General features: G+C 38.4%; 2 protein-coding genes across 5 annotated transcripts in view; one reads left to right on the top strand and one right to left on the bottom strand.

Moving 5' to 3' along the window:
* ARHGAP5 (Rho GTPase activating protein 5) overlaps positions 1-26,355 on the top strand; it is a 103,782-nt gene that overhangs the window by 3,142 nt on the left and 74,285 nt on the right. For 2 of the 4 annotated variants that reach the window (XM_080686444.1, XM_080686447.1), the window contains exons 2-3: positions 2,798-2,886; positions 10,719-14,609. In XM_080686444.1, the coding sequence (XP_080542570.1) occupies positions 10,890-14,609 (3,720 nt within the window). In that variant the 5' untranslated portion in view covers positions 2,798-2,886; positions 10,719-10,889. The remainder of the gene's footprint in view (positions 1-2,797; positions 2,887-10,718; positions 14,610-26,355) is intronic. The other 2 variants (XM_080686445.1, XM_080686446.1) reach the window with 1 other exon arrangement.
* LOC308257242 (hepatoma-derived growth factor-related protein 2-like) lies at positions 22,884-24,920 on the bottom strand (the record flags this gene model as incomplete). The annotated part of the gene is given in 2 exon segments (XM_080686482.1): positions 22,884-23,977; positions 23,980-24,920. Coding segments are annotated over 2 exon segments (2,007 nt in total). The 5' UTR covers positions 24,893-24,920.

Raw genomic sequence — 26,355 nt, forward strand, 5'->3', positions numbered from 1 at the left:
ATTTTATCAAGCTAGGAAAAAACATATTCAAAATTAAGGAAAATAGTTATAGTGGTAAGAATTTTAAAATTTTGTTGTTAATACTCACCCGAGAATATTTTCCCCTTGATTTTTAGAGAGTGGAAGGAGAGAGGGGGGAGAGAGAGAGAGAGAGAGAAACATTGATGTGAGAGAGACATCTTCACATTGCTTGGTTGCCTCCTTCATGTACCCCGACTTTCCCTTGACGGGCAATCAAACCTGAGACTTTTAGGTCGAGGGTTGACACTCTTAACCACTGAGCCAAACCACCTCGGGCTATAATGGTAAGAATTTTAAATTCAACTTTAATTGGTTTTCTGACTGTTCATTGGACCCCTTAGGGATTTTTCCTGGGTGTCTTGAGACTTTCTCTAACAACCCACCCTCCCAGACAAAGGCAGCTTCTATTTTTGTCAGTTAAATGTATGTAATTTTAAATGTAAGATCTCCTTTGAAAAATGAAATCATCTTCATTAAAAATTTTGAAAGCTTCTGATTTGTTATTCATTAATTCAAACTACCTTTATTTAACACTTACTGTGTGCCTGGCCTTTATAAATTAGAGATGGCTAGCTCAGACTTCAGTTGAAAAGGTAGTTATAGGAGTAAATAGTTACAAGTACTAAGAGATACAGAAGAAGAGAATGGAATTTGGATGTTTTAACTGCAGAAGTTTGAATGTAAGAGAGATAATCAACAAGGTTGGTCTTCTTTCATTGTATTTTGGAAGTTGACTGTCCATAATACCTACAGTCAAAATAGGTTGTTAATGTTTTGCTCCTTAAATATCACTGATAGGTGTCACTTGGTTAGATACTTAAGCTTTTCATTGTAAAGAATTAGCAGTAAAAAGTGAATTTTCATATTTCTAGCTTCATAATTAGATTTAGCCTAGTTCAGTGGTCGGCACACCGCGGCTCGTGAGCCACATGCAGCTCTTTGGCCCCTTGAGTGTGGCTCTTCCACAAAATACCACGGCCTGGGCGAGTCTATTTTGAAGAAGTGGCGTTAGAAGAAGTTTAAGTTTAAAAAATTTGGCTCAAAAGAAATTTCAATCGTTGTACTGTTGATATTTGGCTCTGTTGACTAATGAGTTTGCTGACCACTGGCCTAGTTTATTATATCCCTGACCAATATTTTAGTAAGAAGCTGGGCACTGTAAGTGATACAAGGAAATATTAACTATCACTACCTTAAAAGAGCTTATAGCTTTGTTGGGGAGTTAGACAATTTAGGAATAGTTAGATGCCAGTTCAAGGCAGAGTAAAAAACCATATATAAGGCAGTACATACTGATTTAAAAGTCAGGTGTTAAGGAATTTAGATAAAGGAGATAACATTTGGAAGTTTGGTAGGATTGGGATAAGTGAGAGAAAAAAGACATGTAAGTAGGTTAGAGACACTGGACCAAAACACAGGAAAGTACAGGATAGATTGGCAAGTGAGGGGAAAATAAAAGATTAAAATGTAAGAGCATCAATTTGTGCTTTTATGAGTCAAATTGAGAGATTTGGGGAAAAGTATTAACACAAGGTTAATAGAAGGCATGATCGAGAAATAAATAATGCTTGCATTACTATATTCACTTTGCTATATTTGGCATTGTTAAATAGCCTAGGAAAAACTACCTTGGCTTATATAGTGTAGTTCATTGTTTTCCTGTTGATCCAAAATTTTGTTTCTTTTTATACTTACCTTTTCAGAGCCAAGATAATACCTTTTGTTTACTTATTTATTTCTTATTTTGGTTGACTAGAGACTAGTGGAAAATTAACATTCCAATGACCTGGGGAATTAAAAGGTCCAAATGTCTGTTCTTCATTAACTAAGAATATAACCCTTTGGATGTTTCTTTTGAGTATTAAATCAAATGGTCTTTTAAATAATTTTCTAGAGTTTAAGAGCTTCATTTCATTTCTGTATTTTCATTTGTCTTCAGACATACTCTTACCTGAAAGTCAAGTGATACCACCATTTATTGCTAAAACCAATGAGTTTTTCATAAACACTGACTTATTTGTCTTTATTTCTTAACATCTAGCAGCTAATCACCAAACTCCCTTTGTCTCGGTTTGCTCGTTTCACGTCTGTGAGAGTTCAGGAGCTTTAAAGTCTCCAGTTTTGGTCCATCTCTTGTGTTTTGTGCCCCACCAAATCTAATTTTGCGTTCCACTTCCAGTCTATAAAATGTCTTCTTATTGCTTATTACAAGGTCTAATTCCTTTTTGCTTTGAAGACCCTTTATAGTCAGATCTTCAGAAATAAAAAAAGCCTCTTATTTTTCAAAATGGCAACTGTGCTCTACCACGCTACCCTAATCACACACCTGGAATTTACTTCTGTTTTAAATCCAAATTTTAAAGTATTGTGAATGGCTTTTTTTGCACTATGACTGCAGAGTAGAATAGTTGTAACACACTGTATGGAACACAAAACCTAAAATATTTACTGTCTGGTCTTATATAAAAAAGTTTTCAAAGCCCTGAGCTATTCCAATTTGTGCTAATCTTTCATTTATTTGAATTCCTATTGCATTTATCATTTCCAAGGTATAGCACATTGCCTTTGTTTCCATAGCTATGGTACTATAAAGCTGCTTAAAATTAGTGGGGAAAGTGCTTTTGAGCCTTAAAAAAAAAATCCATATTTCCTTGTTAGTCTATACCCCTTCCTGAGATTCTTACTTGACCTCTTAATGTTTCCATCATTAAGAAAATTGTTAAACCTTACCTAATGTAGTTTGTATAATGAAAATAATGGTTTCCCTCCTCTACAGCATTGCAGTGTTGAATATCAGATTACATCCTTTCCCCTGCTTCTCAGTCCTCCAAAGTAAGGAGAAAGGACTCAGACCCTGGAAGGGAGGTGAGCATATTCATAGCACTGGTTTAGTGGGCTTCTCTATACATACCTTTGTACTTTCAAAACCTCTGACATGAAGCTAAGCAGATAGTAGCTAAGCCCAGTAAATACCTAATGAGTTGTTTACATAGGTTGATAAAAATGAAATGACCTTTGGTTCTTCTGTTTTCACTACAGAATACGGAAATGGTCTAGGAAGAGTTTAGAGTTAACGTTTACATCTCGGTGATGTGACATGTTAGAAGAAAGTATTGATTAAATAATAGGGAAGGCAGTTAATGTGTTTGGGAATGGTTTAGGTCATTGGTTTTCAAATATTTTGTTAAGGGAAACTTTGCATGTAGTAAATACTTGAAATGTTAAAAGATAAAAATGGGTAAAAGCAGAATTATTTTTGGTGAGTAGGGCTTGGGGAGCTTCCAGAGGACTGCCTATTGGGACCCTCCTATTTGGAAATACTTCTATTGAGCTTCAGGCTTACTGTTTATAAACCCATAATTTGTGTTAATGAGCAGCCTATAGTACTTGAAAAAAAAAACTATACTTTTTATAAGAATATTCTGTGGTAGATTTTATAGGCCCATAGCAGTATGTGATTTTTTTTTTTTTTAATTGTGACTATAAATGTGACTTCAAGATTGCCTGGTGGTTTAGGATCTAAGGCTGAAGATTGATTCATCAAGTATTTGAGCACCTGCTGTGTGTCAGGCACTGTTCTGGGTGCTAGGAATATGGTTAAAAAAACACAACAGAAAATCTTCCTCTTAACAGTTTAATCCTAAATCCTACCAAGATAATGCTTCCAGGTTATTTAGTTACTACATAAATTGGTGAAATTTTTAATAGATTTTCTTTTCAATTCATCTGATTGTAATCTTGTCTAAAGACTAATTCATAGGAATGATGACTTTTTTAGTGTTCCTTTCAACCTTAAGATTGTGTGCTTATATATAGGATTATATTACAGAATAGGATTAACTCTCCTACAGGTATTACATTGTTTAATTACTTAGCTATCTTATATATGTTAAAATGTTTTTTTCATTTTCTTTTCTAATTTTTCACAGCATTAATAAATTTGTCAATGAACATTAAGAAAAATAACAGTATAGTGGTATTATACCGTATTCATCTTTTAGTACCAGTTGACATTTTTATTAAACTATTCTAGATAAGTTTACCTGAGATTGTGGGATATATGGGTTTGGGTCTTTCTTCTCTTTTGAATATCTGTTTATATAAGGGATGTTTTATTTATTTGGCTTAAAGAAGATGGAGTGTGTAATTAAAAAGTTCTTTCTGTGTAATTAGGTCGTGAAAATGTAATCTCCTATAATAAATATTTGTGATTTTAAAACTGTGTCAAAAATAAAAATTAGATGATTGTTCTGGCTGAATACATTGTTACAGATCATAGTCTTCATTCTAGTCGTCTAATTTTTGACTAAATATTTGGGACCTTAAAATATGTGTATATTTCCCTCCACAAATACCTTTAGAAAACCTTTTAGATTGATAAATTACGGCACTTCTTTTGTAAACATATTTTACTTTTTTTTTTTTTTTGCCAAAGACTTAAAGAACATTTTTATTTTAATATTTGTTAGGACTCATGCATTTATTGAGTAGTTGCTATGTGAGAGACACTGTTCTAGGCTCTTGGGATATATTGATGAAATAAAGATATGTGCCTTTATGGCACATATCTGAAGTGGGGTGGGGAAAGGGATAGAGTTAATGAGAAGTAATAAAGAGTTAAGTTGTATAGTATGTTAGGAGATAAGGAGTTAAGCAAGGGGGATTTTGGTGGAGGGTATTGGAAAAAGTAAGTGCAACAGCAGGAACATGCTTAACATGTCAAAGAATAGTTCAGTGTTCCTTATTGTGACTGGAGCAGAATGAGAGTGGGGCAAATAGAATGAGAGTAGGTCAGAGAGAAAGAGGGTTGGAGAAGGCAGATATAGTTGAAAGGACTTGTTTTGCACTTTTAGGAGCCACTGGAGAGTTTGAGCAGAAGAATGGGAGGCTCTGACTTATGGCTGCTCTGATAATGAATAAACTAGGGAAGGGGGTGGGCAGAAACCAGGTAAATTAGTTTAGAAGCCTTGGAATAATCTAAGACCAGAGATGATGGTCAGAGTAATAGCAGTAAAGGTAGTGAAAAGTGATAGATTCTGGCTATATTTTGGAGAGCCAGTAGGAATTTCCTGATACTATGATAACTTCAACATTTAAAATATTTTTGAAATTATACCTTTTATTAATGAATGCAACAGTTTTGTGGAAAGGTACAAACAAAATTTTAGTTTAAACCAAAATTACTAAGAATATTTTTTCAGTTTCCTCGATTCCTTGTAGAACTTAAAAAAAAAAAATTTTTTTTTTTTTTTTTAGAAAGCCACTTCATGTTATTAAAACTCCATTAAAAGGGGCATGTTATGTTTGAATGACTTAGTAAAAATATCTTAGCAAATTACGTTGTAGAGATAGCTTCATTTCAGCAGACAATTGTAGGACAGTTTTACTGAAATTTTTTATTGTCTTAATTTCTGTAAGGATAGCTAAACTTTTCCTTGAAATAAGGTTATCTAAAGGCAAAATGAGAAACTGCATTGCAGAATATTAAAAGCTTAATAACAGTGTTCTAATGCTTAAAGTAAAGATTGGTCATCAAGAGACTGCTACTTTTGTCTCGGTTTCTTCATGAGTAAAAATAAGCAATGATGCTAAAAGTTATAAGAAAATGAGAACAAGTTATATTAAAGTTAAATGTAGAAAGATATGAATATATTGACATAAATATTACCATTAGATATATTTAAAAGGAATTTTAAAAATAAACATCCAGCATGTAGACATTGGCCATTAGTTTATTAGTGGAGAGCACAAAAAAACAATGGATTCTTTCTTTCTTAAGCACAGAAGAAAAACTACCTTGGCTAGTCAGTGGAGGGCAATTTTGACTTGGATGTTGAAGGCCAGGGGATAATTCATGTATTTATAATTCAGGTGTTTGAAATTAAATACCCTCATAACCTATTAGAGCCAACCTCATGAAAGCTTGCTTTCTCTCATGAGGTTGTAATAACATACTCACCTAAACAAATGGCAAAATATTCTTGAGGGCAGGGTGATGGCAATTTTTTTTCTAGTTGAGGGTTTTTCAAACGTTTTTAAAATCTGAAAACACTTTTTTAAACTAAAGCTTCTGAGTTAAGTAAACCTGTAAATCAGATTTTAAAAAACACTACTCTGTTGAGAGATTTGAAAAGAGAGCAACTTTATTAGCCCAATATTATTCTTTCCTACCTCTAGGTGAAAGAATTTTTCTACCACAGTTCAAAAATCACTATATGGTGATTCATGACATAAGCTTTGAAGCTGACTTAACTGCAGGTAGCCTGCCCAATAGCATTGTTAGAAAGAAGGACCTAGATGTTACTTACTGTATCTAATTGGTAGTTTGTTGTGAATTTGCTGTGAAAACCATAAATGTCACACAAACCTAACATTTCTAATTTAAACTTTAATATTCATGATTCAGAAACTACTGTTGTCAAATTAATTGCAGTGTGTTAAAGCTTCAGTATTCAAATTTATCCTCAGTATATAGAGTTTTATTTCTTTACTAGAGGCCGGGTGTATGAAATTCGTGCATGGTGGGGGGGCTGTCCCTCAGCCCAGACTGCACCCTCTCTCCAATCTGGGACCTCTCGAGGGATGTCTGGCTACCCGTTTAGGCCCAATCCTACTGGGATCGGGCCTAAACGGGCAGCCGGACATCCCTCTCACAATCCAGGACTGCTGGCTCCCACCTGCTCGCCTGCCTGCCTTCCTGATTGCCCCTAACTGCTTCTGCCTGCCAGCCTGATCACCCTCTAACCACTCCCCTGCCAGCCTGATTGATGCCTAACTGCTCCCCTGCCAGCCTGATTGATGCCTAACTGCTCCCCTGCTGGCCCGATTGCCCCTAACTGCTCTCCCCTGCAGGCCTGGTCCCCCCCAACTGCCCTTCCCTACAGGCCCAGTCACCCCCAACTTCCCTCCTCTGCCGGCCTGGTCACCCCTAACTGCCCTCCCCTGCAGGCTTGATCGCCCCCAACTGCCCTCCCTTGTAGGCCTGGTCCCTCCCAATTGCCCTCCCCTGCTGGTCATCTTGTGGTGGCCAGCTTGTGTCCACATGGGGGCAGCCATCTTTGACCACATGGGGGCAGCCATCTTGTGTGTTGGAGTGATGGTCAATTTGCATATTACTCTTTTATTAGATAGGATTATATAAAAAACCTTTGAGTTTTCCGTAACCAATGACAGGGTGATGACTTCATGACTCCACTTACCTTCATTTAATTTTAAGGCCCTTTTATTTCTGAGGTTTTAAAAATACATTTTGTGATAGTGTTTTGTTTCTGCTCTCATGCTCTATAACTAAAGATACTAAAGTATCTCAGTATTTTAAGGATTATTTTATAGAAGAGCAGAAATGAAGTTTAATATGTTTGGATAAGCATGAGAAATATTAATAAAGGTATGACTGGCAAGGATTTGATTTATAATTGAAAAATTTCTACAATACTCAGGTCCATATGACATTGCATTGTTAACTTCTTTGTTAATAACTTTATCTCTTAAACTGTGGAAGGCAGGGGACTGTCTTTGAATTGCTCTTCGTTTTCAGAATAGATATTTGTTTAATAAAGGACTTACGTATTCTAGTGTTTGTACTGTTTAACGTAAAAATTCAAAGTAATCACTAGATGTTTTTTTTTGATGTACATTTTAAAGTATATTGTCTGCATTTTTTTGTTCTTCTAATAAGGAAAAACACACCTCATATTCTACCTTTTTATTTTTCCCCCTTAATTGTTAGCTTTAGAATCATTGTGCTGTTATCACAAACTAATTTTCCTTTTTATCATAGATTAAGATTTTTAAACAATTTTAACTAAAATCAAAAAACAACTTAATGGGATTTCATAGCTCTGTCTTAATCTCTTTTACTTACAGTTATTGTGTAATCTGCTGCCAGATAAATATTTCTAAGTCACAAGTCTGATCACATCATTTTTATAAATCTTCAACAGCCTCCCAGGTTTCTAAGAATCAAATTAGGAAACCGAACTAATATTTATTAAGCACCATTTGTTTGCTAGGCACTTAATATATGAGAAAACTTTTTTTCTTAAATTTATATAGATAACTAGAGGCCCGTTGCACGATATTCATGCAAGAATAGGCCTCCTTTCCCCTGGCTTCACTCCCAGCCGCCCGGGAGCCGGCAAGTCCCCGCTTCCCAGGCCACCAGGGAGCCAGCATGTCCCCATTCCCAGCCCACCCGGGAGCCGGCATGTCCCCGCTCCCGGCCTGCCCGGAGCCGGCGAGTCCGGGGTAGCTAGCAAGTCCTCACTTCTGTCCGGAGCACAGTTCCATTAGTTCCCTCTGCCGCACGCCCTTCCTGTCATAGCAGGCGTCACGCCCCTCCCGCCTGCTCCGTGCCTGCATATGCAAATTAACCTCTATCTTTGTTGGGTTAATTTGCATACTCATTCTGATTGGCTGTGGGCATAGTGGGGTGATGGTTAATTTGCATGTTTCTCTTTTATTAGGTAAGATGTGGCCCCATTTTATAGATGGGGGAACCATGTCTCAAGAGGGTTAGGGCTTTACTGTTATAAACTAGGAAATAATAGTCCTACTAGAAATCAATTCTACTTATTGTTTTCTATTTCTTGCTCTTTCAACAGTCATATTTTATTTATTACAAAAGTGAAATTAATAAACATTTTGTTTGAATATCACATGGCTGATGCTTTTAAAATTAATATTTAGTTGAGGCTAATAGGATAAACTTTTAAACACAAAAATAAGACTGAAATTTTATTTTTAAATATTTTGCCTGAAATGTTAGTCAAAAATTTAAATTATAAGGACAGTTTCTCTTTACCATTAGTTGATAGTATAGCAAATGTTCAGTATAATCTGAATAGATGTTTACTTGAAATAGAGGTCAGTGGAGAAGCCAGCTGTTGGGAACCAGGTGGTAGTTTTTTCCTTAATTTTTTTCTTCATCTTCCTTATGTTCTTTAGTTTAACAGGGTTATTCTGTATGGTGGTGGGCATAACAATATTTTCCCTATCTTGTAAAATTTTAATGTGGTGGAAATGATATATTGCTTTCATTTTTAAATATATTTCTACCGATTTCAGAGAGGAAGGGAGAGAAATATAGAAACATCAGTGATGAGAGAGAATCATTTATTGGCTGCCTCCTGCACGCCCCACACTGGGGCTTGAGCCTGCACACCTGGCATATAGCCTGACAAGGAATCGAACCGTGACCTCCTGATCCATAGGTCAAGGCTCAATCTCTGAGCCACGGTGGCGGGCCTGGATTGTTTTTTGTTTTTTTTTTTAAATACATTTTTATTGATTTCAAAGAGAGAGAGAGAGAGAAACATCAATGATGAGAGAGAACCATTGATTGGCTGCCTCCTACACGCCCCACACTGGGGATCGAGCCCACAACCTGGGCATGTTACCTGACTGGGAATCAAACTGTGACCTCCTGGTTCATAGGTCGATGCTCAACCACTGAGCCACGCCAGGCCTGTATTGCTTTTAATTCAACCTCAAAAGAATGTGAAGAATCTCCAAATAAAATTTTATAAGAGACTGATTCATCCTTGCACATAAGTAACCTAAGTTAAATTACATGGAATTTTTTTAAAGTTATTTAATGTTGCTGGTATATAAGATACTTCTTTATATTTTTATTGATTTCAGAGAGGAAGGGAGAGGAAGAGAGAGATAGAAACACCAATGATAAGAATCATTGATCAGTTGCCTCCTGCACAACTCCTACTGGGGATCCAGCTGGCAACCTGGGCATGTGCCCTTGAACGGAATCTAACCCGGGACCCTTAAGTTCACAGGCCGACGCTCTATCCACTGAGCCAAACTGGCTAGGGCTATAAGATATTTCTAAAAGATTGTCTTGAATATGTAATCTTAAAATTCTTTAGCTTGGTGCTGCTCAAAATGTGGTGCACTTTATAACTACTATGAGAGGAAATACATGCAGAAATCAAGAACACTTAGAAACAATTTACAATTTTATGTCTCTTGAATCTAATAAGAAATTGGGGCTTAGATTTTTAAATTTTTTTTATTTTACAGAAGTGGGCTTGTAGATATGAAATAAAAATTAGTTCTTCACCTTAGATAATTTGAGAAACATGTATCTAGTTAAATAATGTCATTATTTGCACTAACTGTCCATTTATTTCTATTTCCCCTTGTAAGCATTTGAATATCTTTAATATTTTATAGATTTCACAGTGTGCTAAAACTTCTTAAATTTTTTTCATTCTAAAATCTTACTAATAAATTCATATGAAATTTCATTTTAAAGAACAAGATTAGAAAGCAGGTTGTTTTTAAAGGTTGTGAGGGAGTTTTTAAAGCAGCTAGTATAACTTAGTTATCACCAAACATAGCCTCCAGTCATAGAAGGCAAGACAATTGAGGGGAAGGGAAAGGACTAGTTGTTTCTTTAAACTCATAGAAAAGAGTAGAGACAGAATGCTCATTTGGTTAATAAGGGCTTATTTTAAAACTTGGGAGATAATAAATCTTGTATTAGTTTAAATTTTGGTTGTTAGAATTTTGAAGTCATTTCACATTTATAACAATAAACCATAGACATTTTATGGTGATTTTTTAAAATACATGTAACATTGTTAACTTGCTTGGTGCTTTGTTATGAATATCTTTAATATGTGTATAATTTAATGTATGTAATTCACGATTAAGATTTGTTCTTTTTCTCCTTTTTCTAGGCAGATGATCCATTTGAAGATCTTGAAGACCTTTGCACAAAAATGAGGGAAATACAAAGAACCAAATATAGTTCTGAAATTCAGGATCTATATTTTGAGATGATTTTTTATTTTCAGAATGAGAAGTATATCTGGTTATCTTTATGAATGTAGAGACACGAGAAGAGAGTTATGATGGCAAAAAACAAAGAGCCGCGCCCCCCATCCTATACTATCAGTGTAGTTGGACTCTCTGGGACTGAAAAAGACAAAGGTAACTGTGGAGTTGGAAAGTCTTGTTTGTGCAATAGATTTGTACGCTCAAAAGCAGATGAATATTATCCAGAGCATACTTCTGTGCTCAGCACCATTGACTTTGGAGGACGAGTAGTAAACAATGATCACTTTTTGTACTGGGGTGACATAACACTAAATGGTGAAGATGGAGTAGAATGCAAAATTCATGTCATTGAACAAACAGAATTCATTGATGACCAGACTTTCTTGCCTCATCGGAGTACAAATTTACAACCGTATATAAAACGTGCAGCTGCTTCTAAATTGCAGTCAGCAGAAAAACTAATGTACATTTGCACTGATCAACTAGGCTTGGAGCAAGACTTTGAACAGAAGCAAATGCCTGAAGGGAAGCTCAATGTAGATGGATTTTTATTGTGCATTGACGTAAGTCAGGGATGCAATAGGAAGTTTGATGATCAACTTAAATTTGTGAATAACCTTTTTGTCCAACTATCAAAATCAAAAAAGCCTGTAATAATAGCAGCAACTAAATGTGATGAATGCGTGGATCACTATCTTAGAGAAGTTCAGGCATTTGCTTCAAACAAAAAGAACCTTCTTGTAGTGGAAACATCAGCACGATTGAATGTCAACATTGAAACATGCTTCACTGCACTGGTACAAATGTTGGATAAAACTCGTGGCAAACCTAAAATTATTCCCTATCTGGATGCTTTTAAAACACAGAGACAACTTGTTGTCACAGCAACAGATAAGTTTGAAAAACTTGTGCAGACTGTGAGAGATTATCATGCAACTTGGAAAACTGTTAGTAATAAATTAAAAAATCATCCTGATTATGAAGAATACATCAATTTAGAGGGAACAAAAAAGGCCCGAAATACTTTCTCAAAACATATAGAACAACTTAAACAGGAACATATAAGAAAAAGGAGAGAAGAATATATAAATACCTTACCAAGAGCTTTTAACACTCTTTTGCCAAATCTAGAAGAGATTGAACATTTGAATTGGTCAGAAGCTTTGAAGTTAATGGAAAAGAGAGCAGATTTTCAGTTATGTTTTGTGGTGCTAGAAAAAACACCTTGGGATGAAACTGACCATATAGACAAAATTAATGATAGGCGAATCCCATTTGACCTCCTGAGCACTTTAGAAGCTGAAAAAGTCTATCAGAACCATGTACAACATCTAATATCAGAGAAAAGGAGGGTAGAAATGAAGGAAAAATTCAAAAAGACTTTGGAAAAAATTCAGTTCATTTCACCTGGACAGCCATGGGAGGAAGTCATGTGCTTTGTTATGGAGGATGAAGCCTTCAAGTATATTACAGAGGCTGACAGCAAAGAGGTGTATAGTAGGCATCAGCGAGAAATAGTTGAAAAAGCCAAAGAAGAGTTTCAGGAAATGCTTTTTGAGCATTCAGAACTGTTTTATGATTTAGATCTTAATGCAACACCTAGTTCAGATAAAATGAGTGAAATTCATACAGTTTTGAGTGAAGAACCTAGATATAAAGCTTTACAGAAACTTGCACCTGATAGGGAGTCTCTTCTACTTAAGCATATAGGGTTTGTTTATCATCCCACTAAAGAAACATGTCTTAGTGGCCAAAATTGTATGGACATTAAAGTAGAGCAGTTACTTGCCAGTAGTCTTTTGCAGTTAGATCATGGTCGCTTAAGATTGTATCATGATAGTACCAATATAGATAAAGTTAACCTTTTTATTTTAGGGAAGGATGGCCTTGCCCAAGAACTAGCAAATGAAATAAGGACACAATCCACTGATGATGAGTATGCCTTAGATGGAAAAATTTATGAACTTGATCTTCGACCAGTTGATGCCAATTCGCCTTACTTTTTAAGTCAGTTATGGACTGCCGCCTTTAAACCACATGGGTGCTTCTGTGTATTTAATTCCATCGAGTCACTGAATTTTATTGGGGAATTTATTGGAAAAATAAGAACTGAAGCTTCTCAGATCAGAAAAGATAAATATATGGCTAATCTTCCATTTACATTAATTCTGGCTAACCAGAGAGATTCTATTAGTAAGAATCTACCAATTCTCAGGCATCAAGGGCAACAGTTAGCAAACAAGTTACAATGTCCTTTTGTAGATGTACCTGCTGGTACATATCCTCGGAAGTTTAATGAAACCCAAATAAAGCAAGCTCTAAGAGGAGTATTAGAATCAGTTAAACACAATTTAGATGTGGTGAGCCCAGTTCCCACCAATAAAGATGTATCAGAAGCTGACTTGAGAATTGTTATGTGTGCTATGTGTGGTGATCCATTTAGTGTGGATCTTATTCTTTCACCTTTCCTTGATTCTCATTCTTGCAGCGCTGCTCAAGCTGGACAGAATAATTCCCTAATGCTTGATAAAATCATTGGTGAAAAAAGGAGGCGAATACAGATCACAATATTATCATATCATTCCTCAATTGGAGTAAGGAAAGATGAACTTGTTCATGGATATATATTAGTTTATTCTGCCAAACGGAAAGCATCAATGGGAATGCTCCGAGCATTTCTATCAGAAGTTCAGGACACCATTCCTGTACAACTAGTGGCAGTTACTGACAGCCAAGCAGATTTTTTTGAAAATGAGGCCATCAAGGAGTTAATGACTGAAGGAGAACACATTGCAACTGAGATCACTGCTAAATTTACAGCATTGTATTCTTTATCTCAGTATCATCGGCAAACGGAGGTCTTTACTCTGTTTTTCAGTGATGTCCTAGAGAAAAAAAATATGATAGAAAATTCCTATTTATCTGATAATACAAGGGAATCAACCCATCAAAGTGAGGATGTTTTTCTACCATCTCCCAGAGATTGTTTTCCCTATAACAACTACCCTGATTCAGATGATGATACAGAAGCACCGCCTCCTTATAGTCCAATTGGGGATGATGTACAGTTGCTTCCAACACCTAGTGACCGTTCCAGATACAGATTAGATTTGGAAGGAAATGAATATCCTATTCATAGCACGCCCAACTGTCATGACCATGAACGCAACCATAAAGTGCCTCCACCTATTAAACCTAAACCAGTTGTACCTAAGACTAATGTGAAGAAACTGGATCCAAACCTCTTAAAAACAATAGAAGCTGGTATTGGCAAAAATCCAAGAAAACAGACTTCCCGGGTGCCTTTGGCACATCCTGAAGATATGGATCCTTCAGATAACTATGCGGAACCCATTGATACAATTTTCAAACAGAAGGGCTGTTCTGATGAGATATATGTTGTCCCAGATGATAGCCAGAATCGCATTATTAAAATTCGAAATTCATTTGTAAATAACACCCAAGGAGATGAAGAAAATGGATTTTCTGATAGAACCTCAAAAAGTCATGGGGAACGGAGGCCTTCAAAATACAAATATAAATCTAAAACCCTGTTTAGTAAAGCCAAGTCATACTATCGACGAACACATTCAGATGCAAGTGATGACGAGGCTTTCACTACTTCTAAAACAAAAAGAAAAGGAAGACATCGTGGAAGTGAAGAAGATCCACTTCTTTCTCCTGTTGAAACTTGGAAAGGTGGTATTGATAATCCTGCAATCACTTCAGACCAGGAATTAGATGATAAGAAAATGAAGAAGAAAATCCACAAAGTAAAAGAAGATAAAAAGGTAAATTTAATTTATGACCACTAATGTTTATAAAGATGCTTGTTTTTACCTTCAACACAATTTTTTTTCTTCAATTTAATGGATTTGACATCAGTGAGAATGTAAGCTGCCTTATGTCGTTCAATACATAAAATTATCAGCTCTTTAAAATTTTTAGAATATTTTGTGAGGGCATTTTTTTTTTTTTTTTTTTACTGATTGTGTTGAATTTCACTTATTTGTGCTTTATCTTCTTTGGGTAATTTTATTTCATATTCAGCATGGAAATTCTGGGTGAATATATTCTCTATAAAAATCCAGATGTAAAGTGACTTTTTTTTTTTTTTTTTTTTCTGTATTGTAAGCATCCATTTGTCTGGTTTTCCCTTCTGGACTATCAGTTTTGTAATATTAATTTGATATACCTATCTCACTCAAGCATATTAACAGTACAATAAAACTGTAATAATTTGTAGTCTTTTAAATTTATTAACTTTTCAGGCAACTTTTTTGTGGATAGTGGTATACAGTCTACAGACTTGCAGAAAGGTTTCTTAAATTTGAATTGTAGAATTCTGTTCAAATAGCAAGTTTTTGTCTGTTGTATTTTAAATAGTTACTAATTTATCTGATGGTATTAAGTTTGTTAGAAACCTAAATATGTATGCTATTGAAGTTGTATTTAATAATTTTTATTTTTATTAGATCTTTTTCACAGTAGTATTTAAGCACCATTATTTCTAATGCTATCTGATATGAGTGTACATAAACTTTTATTCAAGGTTTTTATGGTTTTCAGATAGTATTCAATAGTTTTTTATACTACATATTGGTAATTTCTTCACCCAGTAAATCCATAGTCTTAATATTTAATTTACTGCAGCCAACTACTATTTATTAAACCCAATTAAAGATACAGATAGTTTGAGTAACCTTATCCTAGATAGATTACCTACATATAGTAATTGCTTCCCTATAGTTGGTAGCCTCCATTTTATTTTCTAAGTTTAAGCTGCAATATTTTTAAATTTATTCTTTTTCAGATTAGACATGTAAACGGTAAGGCTCATCTAGATCTATAACACAAACTCAACTCACAACACTCTACTAACTAAATATCTCTGGCATCTTTTCACAGTCACCCTATTATCACTAGTCCTCACTACATATTTTATCACTGCCAAAAGACTTCAGTATTTTTCTTTTAATTTGCTTATATTATTAAAACTACTGAATGCTTATTAACAAAAATAAGCATACACAGTCTTTCCATTTAAAATGGTTTATATTTTTGTGTTATTTTTCCTTTTTTTTTTTTTTAATCCTCACCTTAGGATATTTTTCCCATTGAATTTTTTGAGAGAGAGTGGAGTGGAGTGGGGGAGAGAGAGGAAGAGAGAAACATTAATGTGAGAGAGACACATTGATTGTTTGCCTCCCTCCCTCACTCTGGGGCCAGGAATCGAGCCCTCGACCCTTCATTCTGCAGCCTGACGCTCTAACCACCAAGCAAAACCAGCCAGGGCTATTTTATTATTTTTTTATCACAAGTCTACTTAATTGTTTTACTAACTTTTTATTTATTTATTTTAATATTTTCATATTCTTTTTTTATTCATTCCACACTTTTATTTTTACTTAAAAATTGTAAAGTTGACATTATTGCAAGTATCCCCCGTTTTCCCTGGAACCCTTTGCCTACCTCCATCCACCCGTTTTCCCCTTCCTTGACCTTCACCAAACTATTGTTTGTGCCCATAGGATATGCATATATGTTCTTTAGCTAATCCCCTCACCTTTATCCAGTTACCCCCACTTCTCATCCCTCAGGTACTGGCTGGTCTGTTCATGTATCCATTACTTCCAGTTCCATTTTGTTTATCAGTTTCTTTTGTTTATTAGATTCCACATATGAGAATATATGGTATTTGTTTTTCTCTAACTGGCTTATTTCGCTTAGCATAATATTCTCCAGATCCATCCATGCTGTTGCAAAGGGTAAAAGTTCCTCTTTTTTTACAGTGGCATAATATTCCATTGTGAAAATGTACCATAGCTTTTTTATCCACTTACCTGCAGATGGGCACTTGGGCTGTTTCCAGATCTTGGATATTTGTAAACTAGAGGCCCAGTGCACAGATTTGTGCACCGGTGGGGTCCCTCGGCCTGGCCTGCACCCTCTCACTGTCCAGGACCCTCAGAAGATGTCAGAGAGCCTATTTAGGCCTGATCCCCGCCGGCCAGCCCAAGAGACCCCACCAGTGCACGAATCCTTGCACCAGGCCTCTAGTCCTATCTAATAAAAGAGTAATATGTAAATTGACAGTCACTCCAACACACAAGATGGCAGCCCCCACACGAACAAGATGTGGACACAAGATGGCCACCGCAAGATGTGGACACAAGATGGCCGGCAGGGGAGGGGAGTTGGGAGGGACCAGGCCTGCAAGGGAGGGAGGACCCAGGCCTACACGGGAGGACAGTTGAGGGGGACCCAGGCCTGCAGGGGAGGGCAGTTGGGGGGGACCAGGCCGGCAGGGGAGGGCAGTTAGGGGGGACCAGGCTAGCAAGGGAGGGCAGTTAGGGGCGACCAGGTTGGCAAGGGAGGGCAGTTAGGGACGACCAGGCCAGCACGGGATGGCAGCTGGGGGGGACCAGGCTGGCAAGGGAGGGAAGTTAGGGGTGACCAGGCCAGCAGGAGAGGGCAGTTGGGGGCGACCAGGCCAGCAGGGGAGGGCAGTTGGGGGCGACCAGTCGGCAGGGGAGGGCAGTTGGGGGTGACCAGGCCGGCAAGGGAGGGCAGTTAGGCGTCGATCAGGCTGGCAGGCAGAAGCGGTTAGGGGCAATCAGGCAGGCAGGCAGAAGCGGTTAGGGGCAATCAGGCAGGCAGGCAGGCAAGCAGTTGGGAGCCAGCAGTCCTGGATTGTGAGAGGGATGTCCGACTGCCCATGGGATTGGGCCTAAATGGGCAGTCGGACATCCATCAAGGGGTCTCACATTGGAGAGGGTGCAGGCTGGGCTGAGGGACACCCCCCACCCCGTGCACGAATTTCATGCACTGGGCCTCTAGTATGCATATAAGATTTTTGGTTAATCTCTTCCCTCCCTCCCCCCTGCCCCTTTCCTGCTGAGATCAGTCTGTTTCATGTTTCCATGCCTGTGGTTTCTGCTCCTGCGTTGAGCGTCTGCCCCCTCGTGGTCAGTGTGCATCATAGCTACCGCATGGTCAGCCAGCCGTCTGGTCGCTTACGCTTTTGTATATATAGATAATGCTGCTGTGAATAAAGGGGTACATATATTGTTTCTGATTGGTGTTTCGAGATTCTTAGGATATATTCCCAGAAATGGGATTATTGGATTAAAGGCAGTTCCATTTTACATTTTTTGAGGAAACTCCATACTGTTTTTCACAGTGGCTGTATCAGTCTGCATTTCCACCAATAATGCACAAGGGTTCTCTTTTCTCCATATCCTCCCCAGCACTTGTTTGTTGTTTTATTGTTAGTGTCCATTCTGACAGGTGTGAGGTGATACCTCATTGTAGTTTTTATTTGCATCTCTCTAATGAACATTTTTTCAGATGTCTGTTGGCCATCTATATGTCATCTTTGGAGAAGTGTCTACTAGGTGTACCGGTTAATAATGCGGATTTTAATCAAAGAAAACACGATAATTTCAAGAGAAATATCAAAAGTGCTTTATTCAACGTAATGTCTATCGTTAGCTACACATTTCCCCATCTTTCAGGTAATTTGTGGATACCATCCCAATAGAACTTTTCTTGTTTTGAGGCAAACAATTCAGAGACTCAATTTTCCACTTCTTCATATGTTTTGAAGTGCTGCTCAGAAAGTGCATGTGCCATCAATCAGAACAAGTGGTAATATGAAGGAGCAAGGTCTGGTGAATACAGCGGGTGGGTTAATACTTCCCAGGCAAGATCTTTTAACGCAGTGGTTCTCAACCTTTCTAAAGCCGCGACCCTTTAATACAGTTCCTCATGTTGTGGTGACCCCCAACCATAAAATTATTTTCGTTGCTACTTCATAACTGTAATTTTGCTACTGTTATGAATCGTAATGTAAATATCTGTGTTTAAAAAAAAAATAAAAAATAAAAATCTGTTTTCCGATGGTCTTAGGCGACCCTACTAGCGGTTCTCAACCTGTGGGTCGCGACCCGCAGGTTGAGAGCTGCTGTTGTAGAGCCTAAGACCATCAGAAAACACAGGTATTTATTTTTTATTTTTTTGGAAAACACAGATATTTACATTACGATTCATAACAGTAGCAAAATTACAGTTATGAAGTAGCAACGAAAATAATTTTATGGTTGGGGGTCACCACAACATGAGGAACTGTATTAAAGGGTCGCGGCATTAGAAAGGTTGAGAACCACTGTAATTTAACGTGTCTTTAACTGGTTTTGAAGTGTGCGATGGTGCATCATCATGAAGCAAAATTACTTCGCCATGTCTAATAGAACATTCTGGTCATTTTACAATCAAAGCGTGGTTCAAATTGATTATTTGTTGTTGGTAGTGATCAGTATTAATTGTTTCACCTGGTTTTAGAAGCTCATAATATACCACACCTTCCTGATCCCACCAAACGCAGAGCATGGTCTTTTCAAAGCTATTTGGCCTTGCAGTCGATGTTGATGGTTGACCTGGATCAACCCATGATTTTGTGCATTTGGGATTCTCAAAATAAATCCACTTTTCATCACCAGTCACAATTCGATGCAAAAAAGACTTTCTTTTGTGCCGTTGAAGCAACATTTTACTGATGACTTTTCAGATTTCCCTTTGTCTTTTGTTCAGTTGATGTGGCACCCATTTTCCTTTTTTTAAAATCTTTCCCATTGCTTATAAACAATCAGGTATTGTTTGCTGAGCAATGTTTAATCTCTCTGCAAGTTGTTTTTTAGTTTGACACGCATCTTCATCCAATAATGCTTGTAATTGTTGGTCTTCAAACTTTTTTGGTTGACCTGGACGTTCTTTGTCTTTCACATCGAAATCATCACTTTTAAAGCGTTTAAACCAGCATTCCCAAGTATCTTGAGATGGAGCATGTTCTCCATAAGCTTCCTGAAGTATTCAGCAGCACTTTTCTTCAAAATAAAATAATGAATTGTAAGTTCCCACAAATGCTCTTTTTTTGGCACGAAATTCAACATTTTTAAGCGTAAAAATATCTATGATGTTAACAACTTCAGCAAATTGACATATGAAGTTTTGAAGCTTGTCAATACAACAAAATAGCATACATATCAAATCACATATATATCAACATATGTGTAACTCCCATCTATTGAAAAAATTCCGCATTATTAACTGGTACACCTAGTATTTAGGTCCTTTGCCCATTTTTTAATTGGATTGTTTGTCTTCCTGGTGTTCAGTTGTATAAGTTGTTTCATGACTTAAGTTTAAGTCTTTTATCCTTTTTTAGTTCAGTCTTGTGTATGGTGTAAGTTGGTGGTCTAGTTTCATTTATTTTTGCATGTGCCTGTCCAATTTTCCCAATACCATTTATTGAAGAGACTATCTTCACTCCATTGTATGCTCTTGCCTCCTTTATCAAATATTAATTGACCATAGAGAAGTGGATTAATTTCTGGGATCTCTATTGTGTTCCATTTGTCTATATTCCTGTTCTTATGCTAGTAGCAGGCTATTTTAAAATGGGTTTGTAGTATAGTTTGATATCCTGTATTGTGATACCTTCAACTATGTTTTTCTTTCTTCAAGATTGCTGAAGCTATTCGGGGTCATTTTTTGGTTCCATGTAAATTTTTGGAATATTTTTTCTAGTTCTGTGAAATGTCCCATTGGTGTTTTAATAGGAATTGCTTTGAATCTTTAGGTAGTATGGACATTTTAGTGACATTAATTCTTCCAATCCATGAGCAACAGTAGCTTCCATTTATTTGTATCTTCCTTAGTTTCTTTCTTTAATGTCATATAGTTCTCCAAGTTACAGGTTTTATCTCCTTTGTTAAATTTGTTCCTAGGTACCTTATTTGTTGCTGTTGGAATAGTAAGTGGGGTTGTTTCCTTAGTTTCTGTTTCTGATAGTTCATTATTGGTTTGTAAAAATGCCATCGATTTCTGGATGTTAATTTTATATCCTGCAACTTTGCTGACTTCATTTATAAGATCTACTAGTTTTTCAGTGGTCTTTAGGGTTTTCTGTATACAATATGACATAATCTGCAAACAATGACAGTTATACTTCATCCTTCCCAATTAGATGGTTTTTATTTCTTCTTGTTTGATCGCTATGGCTACAACTTCCAGTACTATGTGTAATAAGAGCAGTGAAAGCGGACATCCCTGTCTTGTTCCTGATCTTAAGGAAAACACTTTTAGTTTTTGCCCATTGAGTATGATGTTGGCTGTAGGTTTTTCACATATGGCCTTCGTTATGTTGAGGTATGATCCCTCTATTCCCACTTTGCTGAGAGTTCTTTATCATAAATGGGTGCTGGATTTTATTGAATGCTTTTTCTACATCAGTTGATATGATCATGTGATTTTTATATGACCATGTGATTTTTATCTTTCATTTTGTTTGTGATATGTCACATTTTTTGATTTGTGAATATTGTACCATTCTTGCATCCCTGGAATAAATCCCACTTGATCATAGTGTATGATTTTTAAAAATTTATTGCTTGATCCAATTTGCTAATATTCTGTTGAGAATTTTAGCATCCAGGTTCATTAGGGATATTGGCCTATAATTTTTTCTTTCTTGTGTCTTTATATCATTTTGGTAGTATTAGGATAATGTTGGCCTCATAATAAGAGCTTGGAAGTCTTCCCTCCTATTGAATTTATATTTTGAGGAGGATGGGTGTTAGTTTTTCTTTGAATGTTTGGTAAAATTTGCCTGTGAAGCCATATGGTCCAGGACTTTTGTTTGCTGGAAGTATTTTTTATTACTTCTTCAATTTCATTAGTTGTTATTGATCTATTCAGGTATCCTGCTTCTTCCTGATTCCATTTTGGGAGATTGTCTTTTTCTAGGAATTTTTCCATTTTGCCCAGGTTATCTACTTTGTTGGCATATAGTGGTTTCTAGTATTTTCTTACAATCATTTGTATTTCTATGATGTCTATTGTTATCACGCTTCTTTCATTTCTGATTACATTTATTTGGGTGTGCTCTTTCTTCCTTGATGTGTCTGGTTAAAGGTTCATCAATCATGTTTTTCCTTTCAAAGAAGAACCAACTTTTGGTTTCATTGATCTTTTGTATTTGTTTTTTGTTTTTATTTTTGCTCTAATCTTTATTATTTCCTTCTTTTTACTTTGGCCTTTTCCTGCTGTTCTGTTTCCAGTTCTTTTAGGTGTAGGGTTAGATTATTTACTAGAGATCTTTTTTGCTTCTTGAGATAGGTCTGTAATGCTATAAACTTCCCTCTCAGGACTGTTTTGGCTTTGCCCCATAGATTTTGGGTGGTTGTGTGTTCATTTTTGTTTGTTTTCAAGAAATTTTTTTATTTCTTCCTTGATCTAATTGGTAATCCATTCATTGTTTAATAACATGCTACTTAGCCTCCATGTGTTTGAATATTTTTGAGTTTTTTATCATGGTTGATTTCTGATTTCATGCCATTGTGGTCAGAGAAGATGTTTGATATGATTTTAATCTTAAATTTATTGAGACTTTTTTTGTGTCTAACATGTGGTCTGTTTTTGAGAATGTTCCATGTGCACTTGAGAATGCATATTCTGCTTCTTTGGGATGAAATGTCTGTAGATATCAATCAAATCCATCTGACCCAGTGTGTTGTTTAAGATCGCTGTTTCCTTGTTGATATTTTGTCTGGAAGGTTTATCCATTAATGACATTGGAGTATTAAAGTTGCCTACTATGACTGTTTTGCTGTTGATCTCTTCCTTAAAGTCCACCAGACTTTTTCTTAATACCGTATATTAGGTGCTCCTATATTGGATGCATATATAGGGTGTCCCAATAAATGTATGCACACACTTTGAATAATTATAAAGGCAGTGTTTATGTTTATTATCCTCTTGTTGGATGGATCCCTTTATTTTTTTATTTTTTTATTTTTTTCATTAAAAAAAACCCTTTATAGTCATTTCATGTTGGTTGGAAATCACAGAAATTGGGCAGAAAAAAAACCCCAAGGGACAAATACAAATGAAGAGCACAGCATCTCCCCAACAGTTCTCTGCTCCCTGGGCGGCCAGGAAGGAGTGGGGCAGGCCTACGGGCATCTACATGTCAGGTGGGGCCTGGCCGCCAGGCTGCCCGGGGCTCAGCTGTCCTCTTCGTCCAGGGACTCAGAGTCCACGTGCGCCCTCTGGCGCTCCTGCCGGTCCTTCCCAGGCCGGTCCAGGTCGGGGCCCTCCCTCGCGCTGTCATTGTGTAACAAGTCTTCAGAGGAGCCCCCCACCGGCCCCTCTTCTGAGTTCTGTCCTTCCTCCTGTTCCTTGTCCTCCATGCTCCCACCCTTCTGGGATGTGGCCTCACCATTCACTGAGGCTGAGAGATCAGCACTGGCCTCATCCTCTGCCCTCTCCAACAGGGCCTCCTCTCCAACCAGAGCCTCCTCAGGCTTCTCTGCCTCAGCTGGCTCCTTCTCCACTCCAGTCCTGGTTGCCTTCTGAATGACCTCAATCTTTGGTCCCAGGACCCGAGACTTGAGCCGGGTGTAGACTTCCGCAGCCTTTTCCATCACCTCCTTGTTGGCCTTGTAATGGCGAATCTTTTTCAACGTGGCCACCACATCAGTGTTCTTCTGGAGGATATGTGAGGTCACCTGCAGGGTTCCAAGCTCCTCTAGTGCGTTCAAACACCTCTTCACATCCGGATTATCGACCTTGAGGGCGAACTTGATCTCGCTGTGCAGTTTCTGAAGCTTCTCCTCCACGGAAGGTTCTTTCTTCTTCTCAACCTTCCTATCGGGTGGGAACCCCTCTGACCGCTTCCGGGTTCGTTCCACCTTCACGGGCCTGGATTGGGGCTTCTCCTCAGGGCGCCCTTTCTTCTCCTTCTGGCTGGGTCTCTTCACAGGCTCTGTGCTTTGTGGCTGCAACTTCTTAGCTGATTTCTTCACCTCTCTCTCCAGCTCAGCCTCCGGCTCCGAGTCAGAGGAGGACTGGGGCCCCCGTCCCCGACCCTTCCGGCCACGCTGCTTCCTGACGGGCTCTTCCTCATCCCTGACCTCATCGCCGCTGCTTCCCCCACTGCCCCCTTGCAGGGCTTTCCCATGCTCAGCCCGTTCACACCTCCGCTCCTTCTCTTCCTTCTCCTGCTCCCGTAGCCGCCGCAGCTCTTCCTCCTGCTCCCTGCGCCGCCAGGCCTCCAGCTCACGTCGCTGTTCTTCATCACAGCGCTTTCGCTGATTCAGTCTACCTCCTCACTGTCGCTGTCACTGCTTGAGCTGCTCGGGGGCCGTTCAGGCTTCAGTTTCCGCCCGCGGGGTTTTGGGGGAGGCTTCTCAGCTGGCTTCCTGCTCCTGGGAGGTTTCTTTACTGATACGTCGGAGTCTGAGGAGGAGGACGAGGCTGACCTGGCCATGGCCACTGGCTCACCTTTGACCCCTTCAGATTCTGGTTTGGAGTCTGAGTCAGAGGCCGATGGCGGCTTCTCTACCTTTTTCTTCCGTCCTGCCAGGGGGCCCCGCCGTGGTACCCGAACCATGGCTTTCTTCTCAGGGGTGAAATCCTGGTCACTGGTCTTCTCTGACTCAGATGAGCTTTCAGAGTTCTCCTCCTCAGATGGGGACACACTAGCCTGATCCAGGTCACTGGAGGCCTTCCGGGCTCGTTTTGAGACCGACATCTTCAAGGTTGATGCTTTTCGCTTCAGACTGCTGTTGTCACTGCTCTTGTCTGAGTCCGAATCACTCTCCATCCTGTCGCTGGCAGCTGCAGCAGTCATGGCTGTAACAGTCATGAGCCCCCTGTCCTCGTCGTCCTCACTCCTGCCTGCTGTGTCAGCTTCAGGGGCCTCACTGTCAGAGGAACTCACCGGCAGAGAGGCACTGTAACTGGCGTGGGGATTGTTCTGGATCTCCCACAGTCCCTCTTTGAAGCCTTTCCTCTTGTTGGGTTTCCCGTACTTATCTATGCACTTGTCGTAGGGAAATAGGTCTTTGGGTCCCAGGAAGGCTGTTTCGTGTGTACCAAAGAAGAAGATGGGGTACTTGTTGGGTGGGGGCTTCACAGCACCATCAGCGATGTCATCAATCCGGGCCGGCCAGTGCGGGTAGCCCTTCATCTTGGCAAACACCAAGTCCCCGGGCTTGAAGGCGTGCGGCATGCTGGCGGCGGGAAGCCCAGGCCGCGGGAAGCGGTGGTAGCGGCGGCAGCGGTGGAGGCGGCAGCCTATCCCTTTATTATTATGTAGTAATCTTCTTTGTCTCTTGATATGGTCTATTTTGTCAGATACAAGTATTGCTACTCAAGCTTTTTTTACCTGTAATATTTTTTCCATCCCTTCACTTTCAGCTGGGGTGTATCTTTCTTCTGAGATGGGTCTCTTATAGATAGCATGTATTGGGTCCTGTTTTTTTTTTGTTTGTTTGTTTTTAATATATTTTATTGATATTTTACAGAGAGGAAGGGAGAGGGATAGAGAGTTAGAAACATCGATGAGAGAGAAACATCGATCAGCTGCCTCCTGCACACCTCCTACTGGGGATGTGCCCGCAACCAAGGTATGTGCCCTTGACCGGAATCGAACCTGGGACCTTTCAGTCTGCAGGCTGACGCTCTATCCACTGAGCCAAACCGGTTTCGGCAGGTCCTGTTTTCTTATCCATTCGGCTACCCTATGTCTTTTGATTGGAATATTTAATCCATTTACATCTAAGGTTATTATTGATAGGTACTTATTTATTGTGATTTTTAGAATGCTATGTTCCTCTCTTTAATTCTTTTTCTTAAAGCAGTCCTTGTAGCATTTCATGCAATGCTGGTTTGGTGATAATGGAACTCCTTTAGTCTTCTTTTGTCTGGGAGGCTCTTTACTTCACATTTAATTTTAAATGATAGCCTTGCTGGATAGAGTAGTCTTGGTTGCAGATTCTTGCTTTTCATTACTTTGAATACTTCAAGCCAGTGCCCCTGGCCTGAGTGTTTCTGTTGAGATCAGCTGAGAATCTTATGGGAACAACTCACTTGGAAGTATCTGGCTGTTTCTCACCTTCTGCCTTTAAGATTCTCTTATTTTTAATCTTGGCCTTTTTAATTATAATGTGCCTTGGTGTGAGTCTCTTTGTGTTTATCTTGTTTGGGACTCTCTGTGCTTCCTAGATTTGTATAACATTTCCTTTAGTATGCTAGACAAATTTTTTTTTTAATATCTATATGTTTTATTTCAGAGAGGAAGGGAGAGGGAAAGAGGTATAGGAACATCAATGATGAGAGACAATCATTGATCAGCAGCCTCCTGCACACCCCCTACTGGGTGGGGATCAAGTCTGCAACCTGGACATGTGCCCAGACTGGGAATTGAACTGTGACCTCCTGGTTCATGAGTTGAAGCTCAACCACTGAACAACACTGGCTGGGCTAGAGAAGTTTTCTGTGATTATTTCTTCAGATTCTCTATCCCTTGTTCACTTTCTTCTTCTTTTGAGACCTCTATGATGCCGATGTTATTACTTTTCATGGTGTCCCAGAGTGCCCTTAAACTATCCTCCTGCTTTTTAATTTTGTCTTTTTCCTGGTCTGATTGAGTGATATTTTTTTCTATTTTGTCTTCTGGATCACTAATTCAGT

The sequence above is a fragment of the Plecotus auritus genome (genome assembly GCF_963455305.1).
Source record: "Plecotus auritus genome assembly, chromosome: 1".
NCBI lineage: Eukaryota > Metazoa > Chordata > Mammalia > Chiroptera > Vespertilionidae > Plecotus > Plecotus auritus.